We start from the raw sequence: 25,100 nt of genomic DNA on the forward strand, positions 1-25,100 counted from the left end.
CGTATTCCATTCGTTACTTAATATATTATATATTTTTAATGCTTATTAGCCACTATATGTAATTATTTTTTTAAGCATTAACTAGGTTATTAACGTCGTTAAAAGAAGTCCAGTCAGATGGCGAAGATGTCGCATTTTTAAGTGAATTACTGCAGTCAAAACAGTTGCACGCTCTAGTCCAAGTTCATAATAAAATAGTAGCGAAAGGAAGGGATGACAAATTTTATCCTTTGTTATCTAATGCTATGCAAGTGACACTAGAAGTGTTGGAAATGTTTGGTGAGCTTAAAACAGTCTCTAAGGAGTTCCAAGAGCTTCTGAGTCTGCTTCAGAAACCTCACTTTCAGGTATGGTATATACTTGGTGTTATCTTAAAATGTTAAAAGATTTTGGGCTGATTTTATTATATTTGTCAGGCCATACTGTGTACTCATGATGCGGTGGCCCAAAAAGATTACTATCCACATTTGCCTGACATCCCAGTCGATGCTGATGAAGATGAGGAGACGGTGAAGATAGTTCAACTAGTCAAAAGTGATGAGCCTTTGGTATGTAACTACTTCAACTATATAATACATCTAAAACAATAACCATAAGTGAAAGAGGTTTATTATCATGTGGATAAATATTTTATGCTAGGGGGTTTGAGCTAAAATATAAGTGTTATCATTTAGAAATAGCAGCTATATTATATATGGGTAAACATTTAATTATTTATGTTTATTATATTATTTATATAGTAATATTTATTTGGAGGGCATTTAAAGCGGGCAATTCTATTTCACTGTCACGTTTTCAAAACAATATGTTTTTTCTTTTAAGACAACTAATTTTAGAATATATTTTAATACATTTCTTAAATTATTTCAACAATCTATAAAGACAGCAATGCCTTTGTGTTAATGTCTACTATAACTGTAATCATTTACTTTTTGTACTAAAGATTCTGTATATATATTTATCTACTGGGCTGGCATATGGAATCTTCATGATTCCTTATGAAAGAATAAGTGTGTTTTGGTATTGGGTATATTCAATGTTAATCTTTTATCAAAAGGGTGGAGCTCAGAGTGCCGAGCCAATTGTGGTAAGTAGTATCATTATCTGTTCCTACACTCATCATTGTTGGTTATCATCAGTCGTACCATCCCCCGTATTATCTTTTATTGTTTAGCATATCCATTTTATCATCCTGGTCACTATTTATTATTAGCTGCTAATTCTAGATGTTGGCACAATTTGTATTGTGTTTTCTTTGCATCCCCTAGTATGACAGTTTTATTTTATTATGTCACATATTCATTATTTTTAACACAATACAGATTGCTTATTGTTTAAGTTTGGGATTGTATAAATGTTATTATTTAATCATATTATTTTTGTGAATTCAATGTAATGATAGTTGGTGTACTAGAGGGCAAGTAAAATCGCGGCCCGCGGCCTGCTTGCGGTGTCGATCCAATTCATAAATGTCAAAAAATATTTTTTGCGATGGGCCAAATATTTGTTCATCTCGCCAACGCATTTATCCCTTTTCGTACGTTAAATCAATATATTTGATTCTGTGCTCTATATAATTCACAAAACCAGGTTACTGAATAATTTCTTAATTACGGTTCGTATTCAGCATTGCGTCATACGTACGTGAAGCAAATTGAATGGAACGGAATACATAATGACTTTAAGGGGCAGAATGAACTATGACATTATCTGCCAACTTTAAATGGGGTGAAATGATCATAGCAATTTGCCATATTACCACGTAATACAGCTATTACCTAGCAATCGAGAAGCAACTCTAGGTAATAGTCAATAATTGTGAAATGATAGTATCTAGAAATGGATAAAATTGAGCTGCGAACGTAATATAATATTTGGCCGTCGCTGATATTCGAATAATTCGTTTAGTAGTAGCCCAATAAAATCCCATCGATGTCACCGGCACCATAGACGTGTCCCGCTTTATCCCTACACCTATTCGAAGCAATGAACATTGATTACAAAGGCTTTGTGCAGTGTGCATAAACATCGCCCGTCAATTCCAGGGTGCGACAATAAAAACGGACGAGGAGACAGGTAAAATAGTGATCGCTCGCGTGATGCACGGCGGGGCGGCGGATCGATCCGGCCTCATACACGCGGGCGACGAGGTCATCGAAGTGAACGGCATAAGTGTGGAGAACAAAACGCCGGCGGATGTGCTCGACATACTGGTACGTTGAGTGCCCTTATGCGGGTAATGATTTTGCTGACTCGCTGGAAAAATTAAAAAAAAAAAATTGAAAAAAAAAATCTCACACTACCCACTTTTATACTATAAACGTCTTCCCGTTCTACTTTTACATGTACTTATATCAATTATTTTTTACTACTCACGACATTCCATTTTATAGATGTGTTTCTTGTTTTCTGAAAAAAAAAAACTACATTATTACTGTCTAAAAATAGCATTGAGAAATCTATGGTAGATTTGGCAGTACAACTACAAACTATGATTAAAAAACAGTTAACCCCACTAGGAAAAGCAAAGTAACATTTATGATGCTTCAGACAATTTTTGCGCATGCATAAATCACACCGAAGTAACTTCACTCATTTTACTCAAGTAATATTATCATTTCCAAATGTAAATTTATTCCACTAACCGCATAGGTACTTTATGACGCTAAAAAAAAAAACTATATCTTAAAAATCTTTTTGTGAACTAAACTAAATTTTATCAAATAAACTATTTAAATTCGACCCATTTGTCAAATTTGTAATAAGTATAACAATATAGCATTCACTATCTTTCTAAAAAACCATTGAACCGTTATTACACCCCAAAGAATAGAACAATAAATTGAAATTATACCCTACAATAGATTGCCCTCGTTATGTCAAACACAAACATATTATATATTCATGAAATTGTACCGCCTTGTTACCTAACGAAGGATATTGGGGCACATGTTATAACTACATGCATTGTGCGATCCTCGTAGTTTATGGATCGATTTTATTTAAGGCCAAGTGGTCTATTCCACTAGAACATGTATAGTTTGAATTATATTTATCTATTCACGTAAATAAAAAGTTAAAATAACGCTAAATGACAATATTAAATGGTACTACCATTTTTTAAATTTATTATTACTTAATTAAAAAATTCAACTTTTATCTTTTTTTCTATCGCTAATCGCTATCAATAGACCAGTTAAGTTCTTCTTCAAATTATAGCCACTTTTTTAAATTATTCGGTTTATACTACCAATAAATACACAAAACAAAAACTAAAGTCCCAATTCAGAGTCAACCAAAAAGTCCTAAACAGTTAGGCTATCATCAGACACCGTTTAAAATGATCTGGTTTTTATTTTCAGCAAAGTTCGGAAGGGACAATAACGTTCAAATTGGTGCCATCATTCGGCAAGGGAGGAAGTCGTGAGTCGAAAGTGAGAGTTCGAGCTTTATTCAACTATAACTCTGATGAAGATCCATATATTCCTTGCAAAGAGGCTGGCCTTAATTTTAAGAAGGGAGATATATTGCATATTGTATCACAGGATGATGCGTATTGGTGAGTTATTATTTTTATAAAAAATAAAAAAATCTTACGTACAATCCCTTCTCCCCCAAATTGTATTTTCTTTTATTTCCATATACAAGTTCAATCTATTTTGCTAGTATCATATTTGTAAAATATGCACTTTATGGATTTATGTTTTATGTATTGTTACCACTAAATCTATCGGTATGTGAAATTTCAGTGATATAGGTCAGTAGGGCATGAAAGAGCAATAGACACCTATGTATGTTTAAATAACCTCACATTCATGTTTACTGAATATAAATCGTTTCAGTTATATGTCGATTTATTTACAATCAATATTATCACTCATTAGTATTCCTCTAACCTCTAACCTCTTCCAAAAATATGTTTTAACACAATAATACGAAAAATTTAGATTCGATAATTCATCCTTCAAAGCCTCTAAAATACATCACAAAAAGTTACTTCAATCTAACATAAAACTCGGGTAAAACAGCGAATACCATTGAAATATGAAAATACAGAATTCTATTTCACCGAGTCATAAATGAAGAAAATTATAAAAAGTGCAAATTCTTTCCGCCCACGCACACGTTAGTTAGTGCTTTCTGCAATGTAGGGTCACAAAGCTCTGACCTAACTACCGTTTGACGCTTAGTTTAGTTTATAAAGCTAGAAAATTAGGTTGCTTCCCACATTAAGAACTTGCAAACTCATAACGGAGTAATAATATCTCTCATAGAAGCGTCTTGTATTTAATTAACTATATGAAAGAGTTATTCAAAATAAAGACATTTAAATCATGTACATTTCATTCTATTTTATGAAATTGTGAAAGATAACCTATTATGGTACTGGTCGATTAAGGAAAGCTGGCATCTTCACAGTACTCACACTTATGCAATTTTACTATTCAGTATGTTCAAAAATCAATTCGATTCTAGTTTAAGTGTAGACTTGAATTGTAAAATGGGTGCGTTGTAGATAATATTAAAGTTCTCAAAATTTATATGTAAAATTACAATTTAAATGTAACTCAATCGATGAACTTAATTATTTATTATCATATCAATTGTAAAATAGTATTCATAATCATTCAATTATCAAATAATAATTAAATTTACTGTCATATTCAAAATAACGATATAAACAATACAAATAACACATGCGCTCACTCCCAATATAATACAATCGAAACCCTAGCACGTATTGAGATAAGGTTACATTACAATAAAATCTGTATTGTTCAGCTATGTATGAAAATTTAAACTAACGGCGTTTAGATTTTGTTTACAAAACATATTAAAATTATTACATAATTAAACCTAGGTAAAGTAAAAAAATATTCTAATCCGCGTGCCGAGAATAGTTATCTCGTCGAATATAGTTAGTAGTATACCTAACGTCTTTTTTTAAATTACATCACCCTGTATTTATAAACAATTGCAAAATAAAAACAATAATTGTCCCCTTCACTCTCATAAGCGAGTCTGCGCGCGAGAGAGACTGGCAGACTTTTCATGATGCGTATGCAGTATGACGTCACGCCGCGCGCGTCTTCATAGACACTACACATGTGCAATGTGTAAATGTGTTTACGTTCCAGCTCTTCTTAATCGGCCAATATTGCAAAATCGAATAATAGGTACACATTTAAAAAATTTCAGCAATAAGCTCACATCTCGATACATTTATTTATTAAACTAGACTTCTATTAGAGCGCATTTGATTTCACTAAATAAATATAATTTTATTATAATTTATATTTATTATTAAGTATCAGAGAAAAAAAAAGCTTTATTTCTTCAGTTGCTGCATCTCTGAATATGCAAAGTACCATACCATATGAAAGAGTATAGTAGTTTCCATATTCGCCGCTAGATGTGTCTACTGCAAAAGCAAATAATAAGTAAGGGGACGTCCATACTTGAGCAGTTCTTGTTGATTTACTGACCAGAACCCTGTTCCTTTTTTTACAAAAATGTTCTTGAGGTTTGGCTCGACACGCTCCCAAACTAATTTCTTACATAAAAACTATTATTGTGAACAAGTGAGAGAGTATTAAAAAAAAGAAAGCACAATTAGCAAAAAAAAAGTATTTAAATTGAAAATGCCTGTAAACAAAGCATATTTGATGTAAAGAAAATTACGTGTTATTTGCTGATCCCCTTTCTCTTCCGTAACTCAAGTATCGTGAAGTGTAGCGCGAGCCCTTCCTGACACACTGAAACAACCCATGTCATTAATGGACGCCTCCTTTATACTACCTTCTAAAAATCTAAAAAAAATACATTGCAAATGTGTTAAAATTAAAAAAAATATATATATATATATATATATAACTGTAAATGTAACGCACACACACACTTGGTATATTTTATCTTAGATAGATAACAATATAGATAAAGTAGCCAATAAATAATTGCATACATCAATAGCAAAAACCAGAAATTCTTTTTATATTTTTTTTCTACTCATCCTCATAATAATACTCTACATTTTTCTATCTTCTATGTATCATAAAACCATTTAAGATTATTATTGTTGAACAAAATGACAATTTGTTGCTGTGATCCAATACATTATCTATATTATAATGAAAAAATCAAAAACAAAAAAAAATCCTTCAGAAGGTCAAAGGATGCAGAAACAAATGAGTTATGTTTATACTTAGAGTTGTATATAAAATCCCCAATTATATGCTGCTTTAAATATCATTTGTATCATATTGGTTATATCGCTCAAAGAAAACAAGCTTTTCCATGCCTTCGCTACAGGTAGAGATTGGTTCGACTACATCTCGGTGTTATTCCCCAACCTCTACTCGACCTCTTATATAAATGAAAATTATCTAATATAAACTTTGTTTAAGATTTATGAACAAGAAATAAATTCAGAATAAATACAAAAAATTGAAGAAAATATATCTTTTATCGAGTAATTCAGAAATTTTCTTGCAAAACTCATTTAAAAGCAAACATTGTATGAAATTAATTGAAATGATACAAATGCCATAAAAATGAAGTCAAATTGGATATAAATTAGTACAAACTATTTATTTTTCAAATATTCCCTGAAGTATATAAACGAACTTATGCAATTATAATCATCTTTGGCCGAATTTTTTAAATACAAACTAAATAATGCATTTGTTAAACTTGCCTGATCCCTAATTCCATTAAAACTGGCTTATAATCATTCATTTAACAAAAATTATCACAAAACTGAAAAATTACACAATATTTTCACTGAGTACAAGAAAACAACAAAGTTTGACATTGACATGATCAGTCAAGATATTCATTATTGATTGGTGTCAAACTTAGATAGTTCGGATAATGGGTAAATTTGACATTAATTAAACAATTAATTAAATTATATTGGGCACTAATTATAATTAGTGTTAGTTAGACAATTTATAAGAAAATCGTTTGTATCAATTGTTTTCACATTCCTACATTAAGCTTATTTTTTAAGTTACAATTCTATAATGGACTTTGATTACGCATAGAAAATAGTGCACCAAGGCATTTACTTTAAAATCTAAAAATTGAATTTATTGCCAATATGCTTCAAATTTTTATATATACATATTTTGAAAGAGTTTCTTTCATTATTAAGTACTTATATTATTATATTGTTCCCAGGTGGCAAGCCCGACGAGAAGGAGATAGGGTTATGAGAGCCGGTTTGATACCTTCACGGGCTTTACAAGAAGGAAGGATTATTCATGAGAGACAAAGTGATCCACAGACTTTGGACGGTATGTTATTTATACCATATTATTTAAAAGATACAAGTATAGGCTAAATTTCTGAATATAAGGTTGATGTAATAACGATTCTAGAATGCTTTGATTGTGTAGTTATGACAAGAGATGTAGGTATTTTTTGTAAAATACAGTGAGTCACAATATTTCATGACTATCATATTATATTTAAATTCATTTCTCCTATGCTACAAATTCTGATGTGGAGACCATTTTGACGTCATTTTGCGTTTTTGTTTTATACTTTTTGTTATTTTTACTGTATTTTTTATCAATGACAAGCAAATGTATGTCTCTATAAACCAGTATAACTTAATGGCCTTATAATACTAGCCTAATAACTCAATTCCAGGCAAGCCAGCCCTCTGTTCACCGACCAATGCGAACTCAGACTGCAGTCCAAAAACGCCGTGTTCGCCCACAGCAAACGCCACTGCCTTATTGCCTTGCAAATCTACGCCAAAAGTGAAGAAAATCATCTACGATATTAAAGAAAACGATGATTTCGACCGTGAAATGATACCAACGTACGAAGAAGTGGCCAGATTGTATCCAAGACCAGGTTTCGTGAGACCAATAGTACTAGTTGGTGCGCCCGGGGTTGGTCGGAATGAATTGAGGAGGCGGTTGATCGCTACTGACCCAGAGAAATACGTGACGCCCATACCATGTAAGTATGCTTGTTGAAGTGTATACTTGTGTTGCTATAGCGATTTGATTGTTTGCGAATTATGTATGTGGAAATACAAAATTTGGCAAGGCAAATGGTTTGTAAAGAATTATGTTGGGGGAACTAATTTAACCCAATGTTATATTATATTCTTATGAAAGAGTCTCTTGGTGGAAAAATGTGATTTTATGCAGCTAAAAATACATTTTCTGTGGTAGTAGTATGCTAGACTGTATATTTTAAACTTGTGTGAATAATTTTAAAAAGCATTAGAAATAATACTATATTGTTGCTGCAGCTGCGAACTACAAATTTTGAATACGCACAACGCAAAGTGCATTTTAGTTTATTTAAATTAAATATCTCAAATTGTTTTTTTTACTCTTTAATTTATCACAAACATAACAGATATTCACAAATAGTTCTGAGATCAAATATGAATTTATTATTTGCTGTATTATGTGTAAAATGTTAGCGAATTAATGAAATGAACATGTACAGCCTGTGCGAATGTTACTTCATTTGTCTGATGCTTTAGAAAAATAGATTTGAGTGAATGAAAAAACTAAAATTAACTGCTACACTTAAAATCATCATGCAGGTGGGTACTAAACATTTCGGAGCAAAGAATCACTACAAAGTATAAAACAAATATGTAATTTTTAAAACTTCGCAACGGATTTTGATGCGGTTTTTTGTAATAGATAGAGTGATTCAAGAGGAAGGTTTTAGTATATAATTTATTATGTTTTAGACAAAGCGGGCGAAGCCGCGGGCGGAAAGCTAGTTAAATATAAATAAAGCTCTTTTATTATTATAATAAATCACTATCACTACATAGTATAAAACAAAGTCGATTTCGCTGTTCATATGTCCCTATGTCACTTTGTATGCTTAAATCTTTAAATCTACGCACTTCTTCCTATGTACTCATGCTGAATAAGGGTCTTTGGGTGCATCTTTTTGATGAGCAATGAAGAACATCATGTCTAGTTGCATGGCAATGGCCGGTGGTAAAAAAATGTAAAATAATCACATTTTTTTACCACCGGCCATTATCTTAAAACAAAGTCGGATACATAATATGTTCTTATTTCGACCTAAGAAAGAAGTGATCGCTTTAGACAACGATGTATGAGGCTTAGAAGTTAGACGTAAGGTACGTACTGTTATAGAAATTCTATAATATAAAAATGAATCCCAAAATGTGTTGGTAAGCGCATAACTTGAGAACGGCTGAACCGATTTCGTTAATTCTTTTTTTTATTATATTCCTTGAAGTACGAGGATGGTTCTTATGTAGAAAAAACGTAAATATGTACCACGGGCGAAGCCGGGGCGGACTGCTAGTTAAATATATTTTACGGATTCACGAGATATAAAAGTTAAATAAAAACTAAACTAACTATATTTTACGGATTCATAACACAATTTGTTCATTCCATTGTACCTTTACCCTGATTCCCGATATTAAAAATCCTCTAATATCTAAATTTATAATATCCGCGTAAAATAAAACACAAAAAACTATAAAATAAATTATTGCCATTACACAAATGTCAAAGGTCGTCCATTTTAAATATTGGCGGGAATAAAAGGACGCCACAGTGCAGCACCGCGCATGCACCCAAATGCACATCGATTTTCTAGGTATCCTATATGAGCCGCTATACCCATTAGGGCATCGAATTTAGTTGCAGTCTAGACTTGGTCGGGAAAGGACCCGTTATTTATTTTATTTCAGTTCCGCCTTTTTATTTTATTTGTTTGATTTAATTCAAATTCCTAAATCTTCCTCAGTCTCCTTTGTGATTTTAGTGCAAGTGTTCTTGATTTTTTTGTTTTACGTCGCGGTTTCGGTTTTCACTTGCAGAGGGAATAGGTAAGTCGATTTAATTGTCCCGTCTCATATTATATCAAGCGGTTTCAGCTATGTTAATTACCTGAAAAGTTGCATTATCAAACATAATAATATTTTCAGTTGTACTAATTCACCAATCATCAATCGTACGATGCATTTTAATATTCATTATATTATACGCAATACTTAGGCCTGATTAAATACTTTTATGACCTAGTTGCTGAAATATTAACAGTGAGCTTTTCAAAAATATGCACAAAAAATTGAAATTGCGACCAATTTTCTACGTTTCAAAATGGCGGACATGGTATTTCAAAATGGCGTCCGCGATCGATGAAACAATGCGCGCTTGCGTAGTACACGTAAGATACGTTGTAGAAAATGGCGGATATAATTACATGAATAAGTCTATAGTAGCATATCGCTTTTAGATTTTGCGAGATTGTTCTTTTCCAAATAGGCTTTAACAAAATTTTGTCGGTTAGTTTCATTTAAAATGGAAGATTCGTCGGCAAATGAGTTAGTGGGTCGCCTGATAATAAGTATGATTGCCGTATTTAAAAGCTTAGGATTGATGTGGGAATATAGGATAGGATTGGGAAGAGAAAGACCCCACTGAAAGTACAAAAAACAGTAGCATTCACATGATACTGTTTGATGCCGTTCTTTCGTGGGGGGGGGGGAGGGGGATACCTGCCACCTTCCCACATGTAAATTCTTTCAATATATTTTTTTCCACCAAGTGCAGCAGGGGCAGATTTGGACCAAATCGGTTCTTGTTGTAAATGGTAAAGAGCTTATCTAAGATGGCGGCTAACTGCCTCCATCGTGGCTGCGCACTCACTATATAAATTGTATATAAAATGGCGACTGTGACATTAACTCGTAGGTATGATCTACGCTGTATTAAACTTTGCGAATTTAATATAATTTCATTAAAAAAAATGTTTATTTTTCATTAATACGAATAATTAACTTATATATTTAATTTAAATTTCTACAATACGCGTGTAAATAATTTATGTAGAACTTACTCAAATTCAAAATGGCGACTGCGCAGAACGTTCAAGAACAATACAATATGGCCGCATTCAGAAAATTACGAACCATATTTCAAAATGGCGCCTACGATCGATGAAACAATGCGCGCCTGCGTAGTCGACGTATCAATGTTGAATAAAATGGTGGACGTAATTCAACAATTTAAAGAATTATTATTATTTATAACGGAATAAAAACAGCAAAATATGAATATTAAATTTTACGAGACTTATTTTTTTTCAAAGTAAGTCTTTAGAATATTTCTACCAACCTTCAACCAGATAGTTGATTTCAAAATGTAAGTGCAACAAGTAGTGGTAGTATACAGCTCACATAAAACTTCGCCACTGAGCAATTTAAACATAATTTCAATCATATTTTTCACTAATATAATTTGATCGTTATTCTTTTATGTGACTAACCAATCAATTTCTGGTTTAATTCTCCGATGAAAAAACAGATTACCTTAATATGAAGTTAAGAACTGAAAAAAAATCATAGCATTAACAATTTTAACAAGAGTCTATGTTAGGGGGCATCCATAAATTATGTGAGATGTTTAAGGGGGGAGGGGAGTCGAGTCAAATCTCATCTAATGTTACGTTGAGGAGTGGGTGGTCTCGGCAAATATCTCGCAATTATTTCTGATAAAAAAAAATCAAACTATTTTGGTTCGTGTAATACAGATTGTACAATGTACATGCTTAAGCATTTAAATTTTACCGTTGCAATTTAAGTATTCTATTGTAAAATTTTTTGGACACTTATTACTCTCAGCAAGTTTGATTACTAGACAGAGTGTTAACTAGTCGTTAACACGCACGCAACAAAGCACGAAGCATTTTTTTCTTTTTACCATAAAATATCAAATCCATATTTTAGGGTTGGGAGTTTTTTTAAGGCAAATTAAAAAAAAAACGCATCACGTAATTTATGGACGTCTCCTTACTAATTTATTTTTATATAAATAAAATCTGTAATGTGTATTATAATTCACTATTTAAAGTACATCAGCTCTTAATTTCAATTGAATTGTGTATTTACAAATATCACCGCCCAGAGGCGGCTCGCCCTAAGGAGCGCTGGTGCAGTGAACTCCCATAAATAATTATAATAAAATCATACTCCTTAATTTCATTATTAATATTAATTATTACTATTTAAAATCAATCGTAATCATAAAAAAAACTACTGGCAATACCAATGAATATATCCATCATTCCATCATTCCATACACCTGTAGGTATAATACTGTATTATAAAACGCGCGTAGCGGAGCGCTCACGATTGCGCTCCAATGAAAAAATATTTAGTACATTTTCTAATACGAAATCCAATAGGAGTGAAAGAGATAGTTTTGTCAGAGTCCTGCGCGTGAAACAGAAGATTTTCTATGAAAAAATAGCAAAATTCGGAGCGCCGCTCCCGCAAACGTTGCCGGTTCGTTTTTACCGCGCGCTCGTACACAAGACAGCGATTTCGCGCGACGTTGCCTATATAAACAAACACTCTAGTCAACTTGACTGCACGCGCGCGAATGTATATTCGGGAATTTTCTAATTAAAATCATAAGATACGTGTTGACTGTTGAAATAGCCTGTAGTTATCAGTATTACTTGTGAGTGTTAAAATGGACAATTATAATGTGGCGTTCATTAAAAAGTGTGTTAAAACGTTACAAATTCGGCTTGAATTGAAAGCTAAGGGACCGCCACGGCTTGAACTTGACCTTACGCAAAAATGTACGACAAAAACGAAAACATATACGCGTGTGTTTAAATCCGAACAATATGTGAAAACACCGTGGTTGTGTGGTTGTGATGAACATGAAAGCAACAAAATATTTTGTTTTCCGTGTCTTTTATTTGAAGCGGGCGCGGCCGGTGGAGGTGAGAGTGCTTGGTGTGAAACGGGCGTTGACGACTTAGCTCATCTTTCAATCAAGATGAAAAAACATTCACAATCTCGGTAGGTACCATTTGTTGAATGAACTGCAATAATTGGCGTCTATCGAACGACAAGACATTCGTAAAGCATTAGATTCCGCGAACCGAAAGTCAACGCGAGTTCAATGACCGTGTCGATGAAAACAGACATATTTTACGAAGGTTAATAGATTGTGTCAAGTTATAGATATTATTGCACACCAAAAAGAAAGACGTATGCATTTCCTTTATAAGTAATTTTTTAATTAAATTGTACTGATTTACACCATGTATTTTCAGTGTTTTATTTCAAGTGAACACCCATAAAATTTTGTCACGAGCCGCCTCTGTCACCGCCTATTAATTATTTTTTCATTATGTAAATTAAAATTAGCGGAAATGTGGGGGAGCGCGGAAATGGAGCCTACGACCGATGAAACAATGCGCGCGTGCGTAGTCAACGCATCGATGTTGCATTAATTAAAATGGCGGATACAATACTATTAATTATTATTATTTATACTATCATATAAATTATTGTAGTAGAATATCGCTGTGAGGTTTTGCGAGACGCTTTCTTTTCTAAAGTAAATTAAAAAAACTAATACCAGTTGAAATCAAACAGGAAGTATAATAAGTAGTCTAAAATGGCTGTATACAGCCCACGTAAAACTTTGCCATTGAGCATTCAAAACACTATAGCGTTTTTACACATTTTTTTTAAAATTGTGGAAATATTATTGTATTTTGACGATTTGAGTAAATATAATTTAAATTTGAATAATGTTGCGATATGAGTTATGACATTTCGAAGAATTTCTCAAAAATGAAATCCCCTTTAAATTTATCTATTTTTAATAGAATATGTGCATAAAATTGTCAAGACTTACGTTTCAATAAAAAATGGTGACAGTACAGGTAGTTTAAAATGGCGGCTACGAGCCCACCCAAGAGTTCGTATGAACAAAATGGCGGACTATATCGCTATTTTGTGTCCTCTGCCTGTTGCGTAAGGAGAGCGCAGGCGTCAAGAAAATGGCGGACAATATCGTCTCTTTGTGTCCGCCGTGTGATGCATCCCATTGTAGGATTCGCGCAGGCATCCTCAAAATGGCGGAAGCTATTTGTATCCGCTACGTTATGCGTCGCATTGTAGACTTCGCGCATGTATCCACAAAATGGCGAACGATATCGCCTCTTTGTGTCCGATTTGTGATGCGTCCTGCTGTAGGGATTGCGCAGGCGTCCACAAAATGGCGGACGATATCGTCCCTTTGTGTCCGCGGCGTGTGCCTACCTGCTGTAGCCTGTAGGGTTCGCGCATGCACTTTATGCAGTTTCTAGACTTTATCGATTACCAACCCTAGGTTCGCGCATGCACTTTAGGTACCCTACCTAGACGACCTGGGAGTCTCATTGCGTGGTGTGCAAGTGCATCGTTCGGACGTGTTTATTTAATTTCAGTTTTAACTTTTAATTATTTCTTTCAGTGTTAATAATTTTATTGTATCTTATTAGATTTGTTTGAACGCTAGTGTTGCTTTAAATATTTTAATTAATTCAGTCGTATACTTTTCTTAACTACGTATTCCTTTTAACTTTTTCTAGACCAACCATTTTGTTTTATAAAATTTACTTTTTTGATTAATCTGTTTAAATTCAGTGCGTATAATACAATGAATATACTTTGCCGTGTTGTTCGAGTGATGCATTGGTGAGTTATTTTTCTAGTTAGTGTAGGCCCTTTTGTTAATTATAATAGATTTTAAGTGCGGATTCTTCTTACAATCCCATAAAATCAATATGAAATCGCCATGTTGGATTTGTTTGGCGCATGCGTGAAATTTAGCTTTGCCCGGGATCACGCATGCGCATTCGTAACGGGTTTTAATTTGGAGTAATGATGTGGATAGGTACATTGATACGTTTTATTAAATAGTTTCATTATTTTAATAATAATTCGCGACAATTTTCGAATCGACTTAATGATGTTGGACTACTTAAGTTTTGTTTCAATATTAGTGTTCAGTTTGTTTTAGTTCGGTGTGAAACTTTTATATGATAAAAAGTAAGTAAACATTATTATGTACTCATTGAATTTTTTGAAATTTTACCATGCAATTAATATGTTTTTTTATCAAAAATTATAATTAATAATTTAAATATTTTAATTTACAAAAATATTATAAATTTTTAATATTACAGAATAGAGGACTGCAGTTATATAATATTACATCGATGGGTCTGTGCAATTTAAATATTATAAATAGTAAGTATAAACTATTATGTAATAATTGGATTTTTTGGAATTTATAAACGAATTAATATTTCTTTATTATCTGGAATATTTTTAATATTTTTTTTATTACAGATCAGCAAGTCGGAACACCTGTATAATGAGAACAACGATATGAAATGAATAGATATTGAATTAATGTACTTGTGTACTTTGTGTTATATTGTAATTTGTGTGAAATGTAATATTTAAATATAATAATAAAGTTATTTTCTGCAAAAATGATTTATTAGTATTAAGTATTACGCTCGAAACCTTTTAAAAAAACCTATCCTCATTGCTTGCACATAGCTGAAACCGTTTATTATGACCAAGTGGGTTGTATTGTTTTTCAAGTGTAATCTTTATAGGTAAATTTATACGGAAATTATAACTACTTTTTATATAGGTACAAGTTTGTCTACGCATGCGTTAAGCTCTAATTCCAATACCGCCTCGTCATTGGTTGTGTACTTTGACGTATAGCGAATAGGAATGGTTATATGAAAGTTCTGTCCAGGACTGCGCATGCTCGTGTCACATTTGACTTTGACAGTTGACTAACTGTCAACAGTATGTCACAATTTTCAACCGCCTTTTTGATAGTCAACTTTCGGAGTTTTTACTTATATTTTATTTTAAAGTATTATTGAATGCAAGGAATATTAACCGCTAACTTAACCCATTGAGCCCCAAGCGGCCCGATCTGTCCACGACACAATAGATTTTCTATTGTGTCTGTGATTCCGGGGCCTGAATTATTAAATATTAAACCGATTTTTTGATAGTCAAATTACGGATTGATTTAACTTGTATGTGTTATTGAGTGCAAGGAATATTAAGTAAGTATGAGAACATTAAGATCTGTTATTGTGTGAAGTAATGATATAATTTAAGTGTGAAATTAGTAAGTTTTAAGTCAAGTAAGTATACATTTTTTTATTATTGCTGTTATTAATTCGGAAGTGAATTGCTGATATTTCTTTGTAATATTTATTTTTGTGAATATTATTACTATTGTTGCAGAACTACAGCGTAATGCAATTTTACAAATACGTCCATGGATTTTTCACAGAAATAATTTACAATAATTTACAGATACTATGCAAAGGAGAAGATGTCAATCAAATATTATACAATACATAGAGTATGAAACTCTGTTTGCACTTGAATTTTTGTTTTGAAATAAACTGTACCACATAACGTGTTTCGTCCTCTTTTTATTGATTATCTAGATTGATCGCGCAGATTCTCTTATGGATAAATAGTTTAAAGTGGCGGTTTACCACCCATGTGCTCCTAAGGGACTGCGCTTTATTAACATTTAAATAGCGTGTAATTGTTGACTACTGTATATAATTTATAACTAAATAGGTAGTAAAATAATTCCATTAAAATGTTGCCATAAACTCAAAATGGCGATATAGTCACTAGACGATATCGCCATTTTGAGTCCTCTGCGTGATGCGTCTCGTTGTAAGATTCGCGCAGGCGTCCATAAAATGGCGGGCGTTATCGCCCTTTTGTGTCCGCTGCGTGTCCCTCCCCATTGTAGGTTTCGCGCAGGCGTCTACAAAATGGCAGACAATCTCGCCTCTTTGTCTCCGCTGCGTGTCCCTCCCCATGTAGGGTTCGCGCAGGCGTCCATAAAATGGCGGACGTTATCGTCTCTTTGTTTCCGCTGCGTGATGCGTCCCGCTGTAGTGTTCGCACAGGCGTACACATAATGGCGGGTTGATATAGCCTCTTTGTTTCCGCTGCGTGATGCGTCCCGCTGTAGTGTTCGCGCAGGCGTACACAAAATGGCGGGCGATATAGCCTCTTTGTTTCCGCTGCGTGATGATTCCCGCTGTAGTGTTCGCGCAGGTGTCCACAAAATGGTGGACGATATCATCTCTTTGTGACCGCCGTTAGATGCGTCCTGTTGTAAGTTTCGCACAGGCATCCGCAAATTGGCAGATAATATCGCCATTTTGTGTCCGCTGTGCGTTGCGTCGCGTGGTAGTTCGCGCATGCACTTTATGCAGTTTCTAGACTTTATCGATTACCAACCCTAGGTTCGCGCATGCACTTTAGGTACCCTACCTAGATAACCTGGGAGTTTCATTGCGTGGTGTGCAAGTGCATCGTTCGGACGTGTTCATTTAATTTCAAGTTTTAATTATTTCTTTTAGTGTTAATGATTTTATTGTAACTTATTAGATTTGTTTGAACGCTAGTGTTGCTTTAAATATTTTAAATAATTCAATCGTATAATTTTCTTAACTACGTATAACATTTAACTTTTTTAATGTCGACCATTTCGTTTTATTTAAATTCAGTGCGTATAATACAATGCATATTATTTGCCGTGTTGTTCGAGTGATGCATTGGTGAGTTATTTTTCTTTTTAGTATTATAGGTCCTTTTGTTAATAATAATAGATTTTTAAGTGCGAATTCTCCTTAACAATCCCATAAAATCGATATGAAGTCGCTATGTTGGATTTGTTTGGTGCATGCGTGAAATTTAGCTTTGCCCGGGATCACGCATGCGCACTTGGAACGGGTTTTCATTTGCGAATGCGAGTGTGATGAAATAGTTCCATGATTTTAATTATATTTGGCGTTCATTTTCGAATCGATTTAATGAAGTGGTCAGTTTGATTTTGAGTTTGGTGTGAATTTTTTATATGATAAAAAGTAAGTATACATTTTTATGTGCTTATTGAAATTTTTTAATATTTTAAAATTATACATATTTTAAATTACAAAAGTTTAATATTACAGAACAGAGAGCTTCAGTTATATTACAATGGATATGTGCAATTTTCGTATTATAAAAAGTAAGTATAAACTATTATGTGTTTATTGAAATTTGTGTAATATATTCATGAATTAATAATTTTTACTATCTAGAAAGTTTTTATTACTGTATTTTTTATTTCAGATAAACCTTTAACCAACACAACATTCTGCGAATTTAATTTATTATGTTAAATTAATGTACTGATATTGAAATTGTGTGAAATGTAATTATTATTATAAACTGAATAAATCTGAATAAACTTCTGATGTGTAAAATGTATGCTTTTTTATTATTGATGACATACGTGACCCCTTTTTTGCATATACCTGTTATGCTTATGTATAAGCTGAAACTGTTCATTCTTGATTAAGTGTGTTTTTTATTGTTTATCTAAGTATATAAGTATATTAAATTGCACATTCCTGGACAGAACGTTTTATATGACATATAATGTGTAGGTAGTTAACTATAACAATATAAAAGCATTTTCAGGATATTTTGTATAGCCCGAGCATTATTTTATATCCTCGAAGGTCAGCGAAACCTAGGTTCGCGCATGAACTTTAGGCTCTCTACGTGTCCTAGGAATTTTCCAGAAGGCTATATCCGGGCTCGCGCGTGCACTTTAGGCTCTCTAGGTATCCTAGGAATTTTCCAGAAGGCTATATCCGGGCTCGCGCATGCGCTTTAGGCACTATCTAGGTGTCCTGGGAATTTTCCAGAAGGCTACATCTGGGCTCGCGCATGCACTTTAGGCACAATCCTACCTATCCTTGGATTTGCAGCCATTGCTGCGCAGTACTTTGTGATAGTCAGTTGTCTCTGGTTACATTTATTATTTTATTATTCTGTTTTAGTTTATTTGCAGTGATTATAAGCAATACTTTTATTAAAACAAGGTATGTTATATGTGGGCAATAGTATCCGGGCCATATGCAGAATCATCTAATGCTAGGGTTGTCCCAAATGTTTTTAAACTGAATTTTATGCGCATGCGTCGTACACACTTCGGTCTCATTAAGTGGGCCTTTTTGAAAATCATATTTATGGGATTGTTAAGAATATTACAATCATTTTATTAGGAAATAAAATTTTCAAATCAATCATGTTTTGTCTGTCATTAAAATCACTTAAATGCTTGCGAAATTACAACGTAGGCACCTATTCTTTCTTTGTGGGACGAACATTAATACGTTATTCTGTTTTTAAAGATTTTAAATTAAAATTTGATTACATATAATTTTGGAAATATTTAAAATAACATTTTTGAGTCTACTACAGGCTAAAATATTCCACATCTGTACCCAGTATCTTAATTTTCCAGAAACCTTAGCTCTTTCTGTTTTTAATTAATGATGACTATAACATAAAAAACGTGAACCTGACCTTTTTTTCGTGGTAATTTTGTTAACATAGCTTTACTGTTTTCATTCGGTAGTTCTAGCAAATTATATAAATAAAAAAGAGATTATTAGCGTTGTAACATTATTAATTAACCAATCGGCGAAGGGAGGATAATCATTTAAAAAGTCAAAATATGAATTTTGAGACATTTATTTGCAATAATTACGGTTTATCAAAAATTAATTATGAAGTAAATTTTGGAAAGATTCCGATATGGTATCTTTTGAAATTCTAATGCTGACAGAAAGAGATAACGTTGAGGAAATATGCGATAAAGCATGCGCATTTGTCTAGGCGATTTTTATCTTATTTATTTTATATGTGCTCTTGCGATATGTTTTATTAATTTATTTCCTATCTAATGTTTTTTTCTCTTGTGTGTATTTCCCTCTTTTTATGTATCTTTATGTATGCTCGCGATTTTTTTAACATGTATTCATAAAATATTAAAAATAAATAATATTCAGATGAAGTGTTAGAAACTCTTATCATGAAACAGGAAACCTAAAACATAAAAAAAACACACACAAAATATGTTCACATACTTCTTTCCTTCGTATCTAGATGGCGTTGATTTAAACTTTCTGCGTCGTTATAAATTAGATAGTTTGTAAAGGTATTTTCCCTTTGAATATTCTGTATTGTTTTATCCAAATTAACTAAGATAAAGTTGGACTCGATATAATTAGTACCTAAGTAATAAAGTTTAAAGTAGCAACCCTAACGTTAGCTTTGTCAAGGCTAACGCATGCGTTTTGAAGCTATCTAGGCGTCCCAGGAATAACGTGAGCGTTGTTATCGATTATTCGCTCCAGGTCACCTTGAATTCGCGCATGCACTTTAGAGTCCAGGTATCCTAGGCGTCCTGTGAGAATTAGTTCGGTTTGCGCATTCGTTTACTTCGGTCGTGCTATGAAGAATTCTGATTAAGTAAACAATTTTTTGCTTTTTAACTTCAGTTTGTTAACAATCAATTGTTTAAGAATAAAACGTGGATGTTGTAAAAAAATTCTATGGTGATTTCTTAAAGCTCAAGTGATACGCTTATTCATATGAAATATACAGGGGTTTTTAAGTGCATTTTGCCATTTTTTGTGTTAATACATAAAACAGTAGTTAAAGTTAAAGTAGATGATAGTAGGTTTTGATAAATATAATTAAGTAATTCGTTGATCGTCTCCATAGTGACGAATTTATAAATATTTTAAGCACCTAATTAATTTCCAAAAAAAGTAAATATTTAAGTCTAGATATCAGCTTGTTCCGGGCTCGAGCATGCCTATAAAGACCCCTTAGGTATCCTATGAAACGCACTGAATATAGATTTTTTGCACAAGGCCATATTGTGCCCGCGCATGCTCTTTGGAGCTAGTATTCTATCTAGACGTCCTGGGAAAATTAGTTCGGTTTGCGCATTCGTTTACTTCGGTCGTGTGGTGTCTTATTCTGGTTAACTACACAAGTTTGATTTTTAACTTCAGATTATAATTAATCTATATATTGTTTAAGAATAAAATGTGAAAATTAATTCTGAAATGAAATTTTCAATCGTGATTTTTAAAGCTCAAATGAAACGCTTATTCACGTGAAAAATATCAGGGGTCATAAGTGCATGTTGGCAATTTTTTGTGTTATTACATAGAACGGTGTAGTTGATAATAATATGTTTTGATTAAAAATTTGCTAAGTTATTAGTTAATGGTCGTCGCCATAGTGACGAATTTATAAATATTTTAAGCACCTCACAAAAAAAAAAAAAAAAATTGAAATAGAAAATATATCAGCTTGGTCCGGGCTCGCGCATGCCTATAAAGACCCATTAGGTATCCTAGGAAACGCACTGAATATTGATTTATTGCACAAGGCCATATTGTGCCCGCGCATGCTCTTTGAAGCTAGTGTTCTATCTAGACGTCCTGGGAATTAGTTCCGTTTGCACATTCGCACATTTCGGTCGCGATATTTGTTAACCAAAGTAATAACATTTTAACATATAAGATTTTTCGAACGTTACTCGTGTATAAATGTTAAACGTTTGTTTGTGTAAATGATTTTCAAAATATTATAATCTATTCAGAAAATAAAAAAATCATCAAAAATTTATTTCGAGATTTAGGGTCAAAACTTTTGTAAATACAGTATATTAAAGGCCACTTACGTATTCTACTCTTATTAAACTACTCTTTTTGGACTAGTTAAAAAAATCTATTTAAATATGGCGGTAGCTTGGTCCAGGCTCGCGCATGCCTTTTAAGCTCGTTATGCTATCCCGGGAAGTGCGCGTATTGATTATTCAAGGTTACATTGCATCCGCGCATGCACTTAAGAGCTCCAGGTACTCTATCTAGATGACCTGGGACGTTAAGTTCTGTTCGTTCCTTTATAAATTCCGGTCGAGTTAATTTTGTATCTTAAGTCAGTGCCTTTTTTTACAGTAGTTATTTGGTTAGCATTGATAAGATAACTCTTGAAGTCCGCGTTTAAAAGAAAATACTTATCGCTTAAAATTATGCTTAGTGAAGTTCGAGTTTTTAACAAAGATTCAATCTCAGTATCCCGGGCAGAGCACTTGTTGCTGGGCGTTGTTTATTGATTTTATTGAAGAGTCACAATGCATTCGCGCATGTTCTTTAGAGCTCCTGTAATCTAGGCATCCTGGGAATTTCAGTTTAGTTTGTGCATTCCTACATCCGGTTGTGTTGAATTTTAATCCTTGTAAAGTCAGTGTTTTTTTTTATGTAAATCAGGATTTGGTAAGCAATGATAAAGTAAAGATGTTCGCGTTTTGAAAAAAATATTGGTTCATTAATCATCCAGATTATCTTAGCTTTGCCTGGTTCCCCTCATGCGTTTTTGAGCTAGTCAAGATATCCTGGGGAGTGCGTTAGTCAGTGGGCGTCAGGTACATTGATTTATTATTCAAGGTGACATTGCATCCGCGCATGCCTTTTAGACCTCCTGGAATCTAGGCGTCTTAGGAAATTCAGTTTAGTTTGTGCCCTCGTATATTACGGTCGCGAAGTTAAATATTTTACAATTTTATTTTTGGTTATCAGTGAAAAGTTCTGCGATGAAGTTTCTAAATTCTGTTTCGCGGTGCCTGTTGATTTATAATTTACTTATTCATATTATATTAATTGTAATCTATGCTTGCGATTGTCTTATAAAAGGGTCTAGATATCCCGGCCATAGCAATTGTTGGTGGGCGTTGCGTATTGATTTTATTGAGGGCTACATTGCATCCGCGCATGCACTTTAGAGCTCCAATAACACTATCTAGATGTCCTGGAAATTTAGTTGTGTTCGTTCCTTTGTATATTCGGAATTTCTGGATTCGGTCCCCGCGCTCAAGGCCCGCGATAGAAGCTATGCAATAGCTTAAAAACTTGATTGTTGTAGTTAACTTTAAAAGAAGAGGGAGTAAAAATCTAAATTACTAAAATCCGTGTCGTGATGTCCCGGGCCGAGCACTTGTTGCTGGGCGTTGTTTATTGATTTATTGAAAGGTCACATTGCATCCGCGCATGCACTTTAGAGCTGCCGGGAATCTAGGCGTCCTAGGCCGTTCAGTTTTATTCGTGCAGTCGTCCTTTTCGGTCGCGTTGATTTTGCCTCATTAAGAGAAATTTTTTTTTTATCAGAGAGTTATCAAACACCTATCGAGTTAAAATTTCAACGGTACCTGTTGATTTCAAACTTAATTAAATATTAATATTATTCGAAGATTTGTTTTGAATTGATGTTTGTTGTAGTGATTCTTAAAAGCAGGGGGACAAAAAATCAAAATTACTAAAATCCGGTTTCGTGTCCGTGTCGCGATGTCCCGGGCAGAGCACTTGTTGCTGGGCGTTGTTTATTGATTTTATTAAAAGGTCACATTGAATCCGCGCATGCCCTTTAGGGCTCCTGGAGTCTAGGCGTTCTGGGAATTTCAGTTTAATTTGTGCACTAGTATATTACAGTTGCGAAGTTTAATTATTTAAAAACATTTTTTATTTTTGTTTTTGGTAATCAGTGAGAAGTTCTGCTAAGACCTTTCTAAATTCGGTTTTACGGTGCCTGTTGATTTACAATTGAGTAATACATATTGTATTTATCTTAGTCCATGCTCGCGATTGTCTTGTAAAAGAGTATAGATATCCCAGCCATAGCAATTGTTGGTGGGCGTTGCGTATTGATTTTATTGAAAGGTCACAATAAATTCGCGCATGCACTTTAGAGCTCCTGTAATCTAGGCGTCCTGGGAATCTCAGTTTAGTTTGTGCATTCTTATATTTCGGTTGTGTTGAATTTGAGTCCTTGTAAAGTCAGTGATTTTTTTAATCAGCATTTGGTAAGAAATTATGAAATGGCTCTAGATAATCGCGTTATAAAATAAATACTTATATTTGCAAATAATAGTTACTTAAATTCGAGATCTTTCCATAAATCAGGACTCGATATCCCGGGTAAAGCACTTTTTGCTAGGCGATATGTATTGATTTTATCTAAATGTGACATTGCATCCGTGCATGCACTTTACAGCACCCCGAAATCTATTTAAATATCCTGGGAGTCTGTGTTCAGTTCGTGCTCTTGTACATTCCGGTTGCGTTGTAATTCAGTCGTACTTAAGATTTTTGTCATGGTACTTTTAAATAATGAGTGGTTAATTTATATTAAAGTTACCAATGTGACGATATCATTGATTATCTCTTATTATGTATCATTAAAAGTCAATTTTTTTTTTCACATAGAGCTCTGTGCAGTTTCGCGCATGCTTTTTGAGCTAGTCTAGAAATATCTGGGAGCTCGATTGTTATTGGACGTTGCGTATTGATTAAATCGAAAGGTCACATTGCATCCGCGCATGCACTTTAGAGCTCCAGGTACTCCATGTAGAGGTCCTGGGACGTTCAGTTTTGTTCGTGAATTCGTACTTTTCGGTCGCGTTAATTTTATCTCATTGAGAGCAATTTATTTTCTTAGCAGTGAATCGTAATCAATCACCTATCGACTTAAAGATTTGCATGGTACTTGTTGATTGAAAATTAATTTCAAAATTATCATTATTCTTAGATCGTGCTCCCGATTAGTTTGATGTAGTAAACTGTAAAAGCAGGGGGACTAAAAATAAAAATTTCTAAAATCCGGGTCCGTTTTCGTGTCGCGATGACCCGGGCAGAGCACTTGTTGCTGGGCGTTGTTTATTGATTATATCGAAAGGTCACAATGCATTCGCGCATGCACTTTAGAGCTCCTGTAATCTAGGCGTCCTGGGAATTTCAGTTTAGTTTGTGCATTCGTATATTTCGTTTGTGTTGAATTTGAATCCTTGTAAAGTCAGTGTTTTTTTTTTATCAGCATTTTGTAAGAAATTGTGAAGTGGCTCTAGATGTTCGCGTTATAAAATAAATACTTATATTTGCAAATGATAGTTTCTTAAATTCGAGATCTTTCCATAAATCAGGACTCGATATCCCGGGTAAAGCACTTGTTGCTAGGCGATATGTATTGATTTTATCTAAATGTGACATTGCATCCGCGCATGCACTTTACAGCTCCCTGAATTCTATTTAGATATCCTGGGAGTCTGTGTTCAATTCGTGCTCTCGTACATTCCGGTTGCGTTGTAATTGAGTCGTACTTAAGATTTTTGTCATGGTACTTTTAAATAATGCGTGGTTAATTTATATTAAAGTAACCAATGTGACGATATCATTGATTATCTCTTATTTTGTATCATTAAAAGTCAATTTTTTTCGCATAGATCTCTGTGCAGTTTCGCGCATGCTTTTTGAGCTAGTCTAGAAATATCTGGGAGCTCGATTGTTATTGGACGTTGCGTATGGATTAA

At 33.5% G+C, this 25,100-nt stretch overlaps 1 protein-coding gene and 1 long non-coding RNA gene across 3 annotated transcripts in view; one reads left to right on the forward strand and one right to left on the reverse strand.

Annotated features, from left to right (window-relative positions):
- LOC123705219 (MAGUK p55 subfamily member 7) overlaps nucleotides 1-25,100 on the forward strand; it is a 68,085-nt gene that overhangs the window by 385 nt on the left and 42,600 nt on the right. Inside the window, exons 2-8 of one of the 2 annotated variants that reach the window (XM_045653914.1) lie at nucleotides 76-347; nucleotides 417-548; nucleotides 1,058-1,087; nucleotides 2,046-2,213; nucleotides 3,363-3,559; nucleotides 7,180-7,295; nucleotides 7,654-7,971. In XM_045653914.1, coding sequence (XP_045509870.1) covers nucleotides 76-347; nucleotides 417-548; nucleotides 1,058-1,087; nucleotides 2,046-2,213; nucleotides 3,363-3,559; nucleotides 7,180-7,295; nucleotides 7,654-7,971 — 1,233 coding nt within the window. The remainder of the gene's footprint in view (nucleotides 1-75; nucleotides 348-416; nucleotides 549-1,057; nucleotides 1,088-2,045; nucleotides 2,214-3,362; nucleotides 3,560-7,179; nucleotides 7,296-7,653; nucleotides 7,972-25,100) is intronic. The other variant, XM_045653915.1, reaches the window with a different exon arrangement.
- LOC123705222 lies at nucleotides 2,197-5,749 on the reverse strand. Its single transcript, XR_006753276.1, has 3 exons — nucleotides 5,683-5,749; nucleotides 2,377-2,409; nucleotides 2,197-2,256 (listed from the first exon to the last, which is right to left on the reverse strand). It is a non-coding gene; the product is annotated as an uncharacterized LOC123705222 (long non-coding RNA).

Source organism: Colias croceus, chromosome Z, assembly GCF_905220415.1.
Source record: "Colias croceus chromosome Z, ilColCroc2.1".
NCBI classification, from domain to species: domain Eukaryota; kingdom Metazoa; phylum Arthropoda; class Insecta; order Lepidoptera; family Pieridae; genus Colias; species Colias croceus.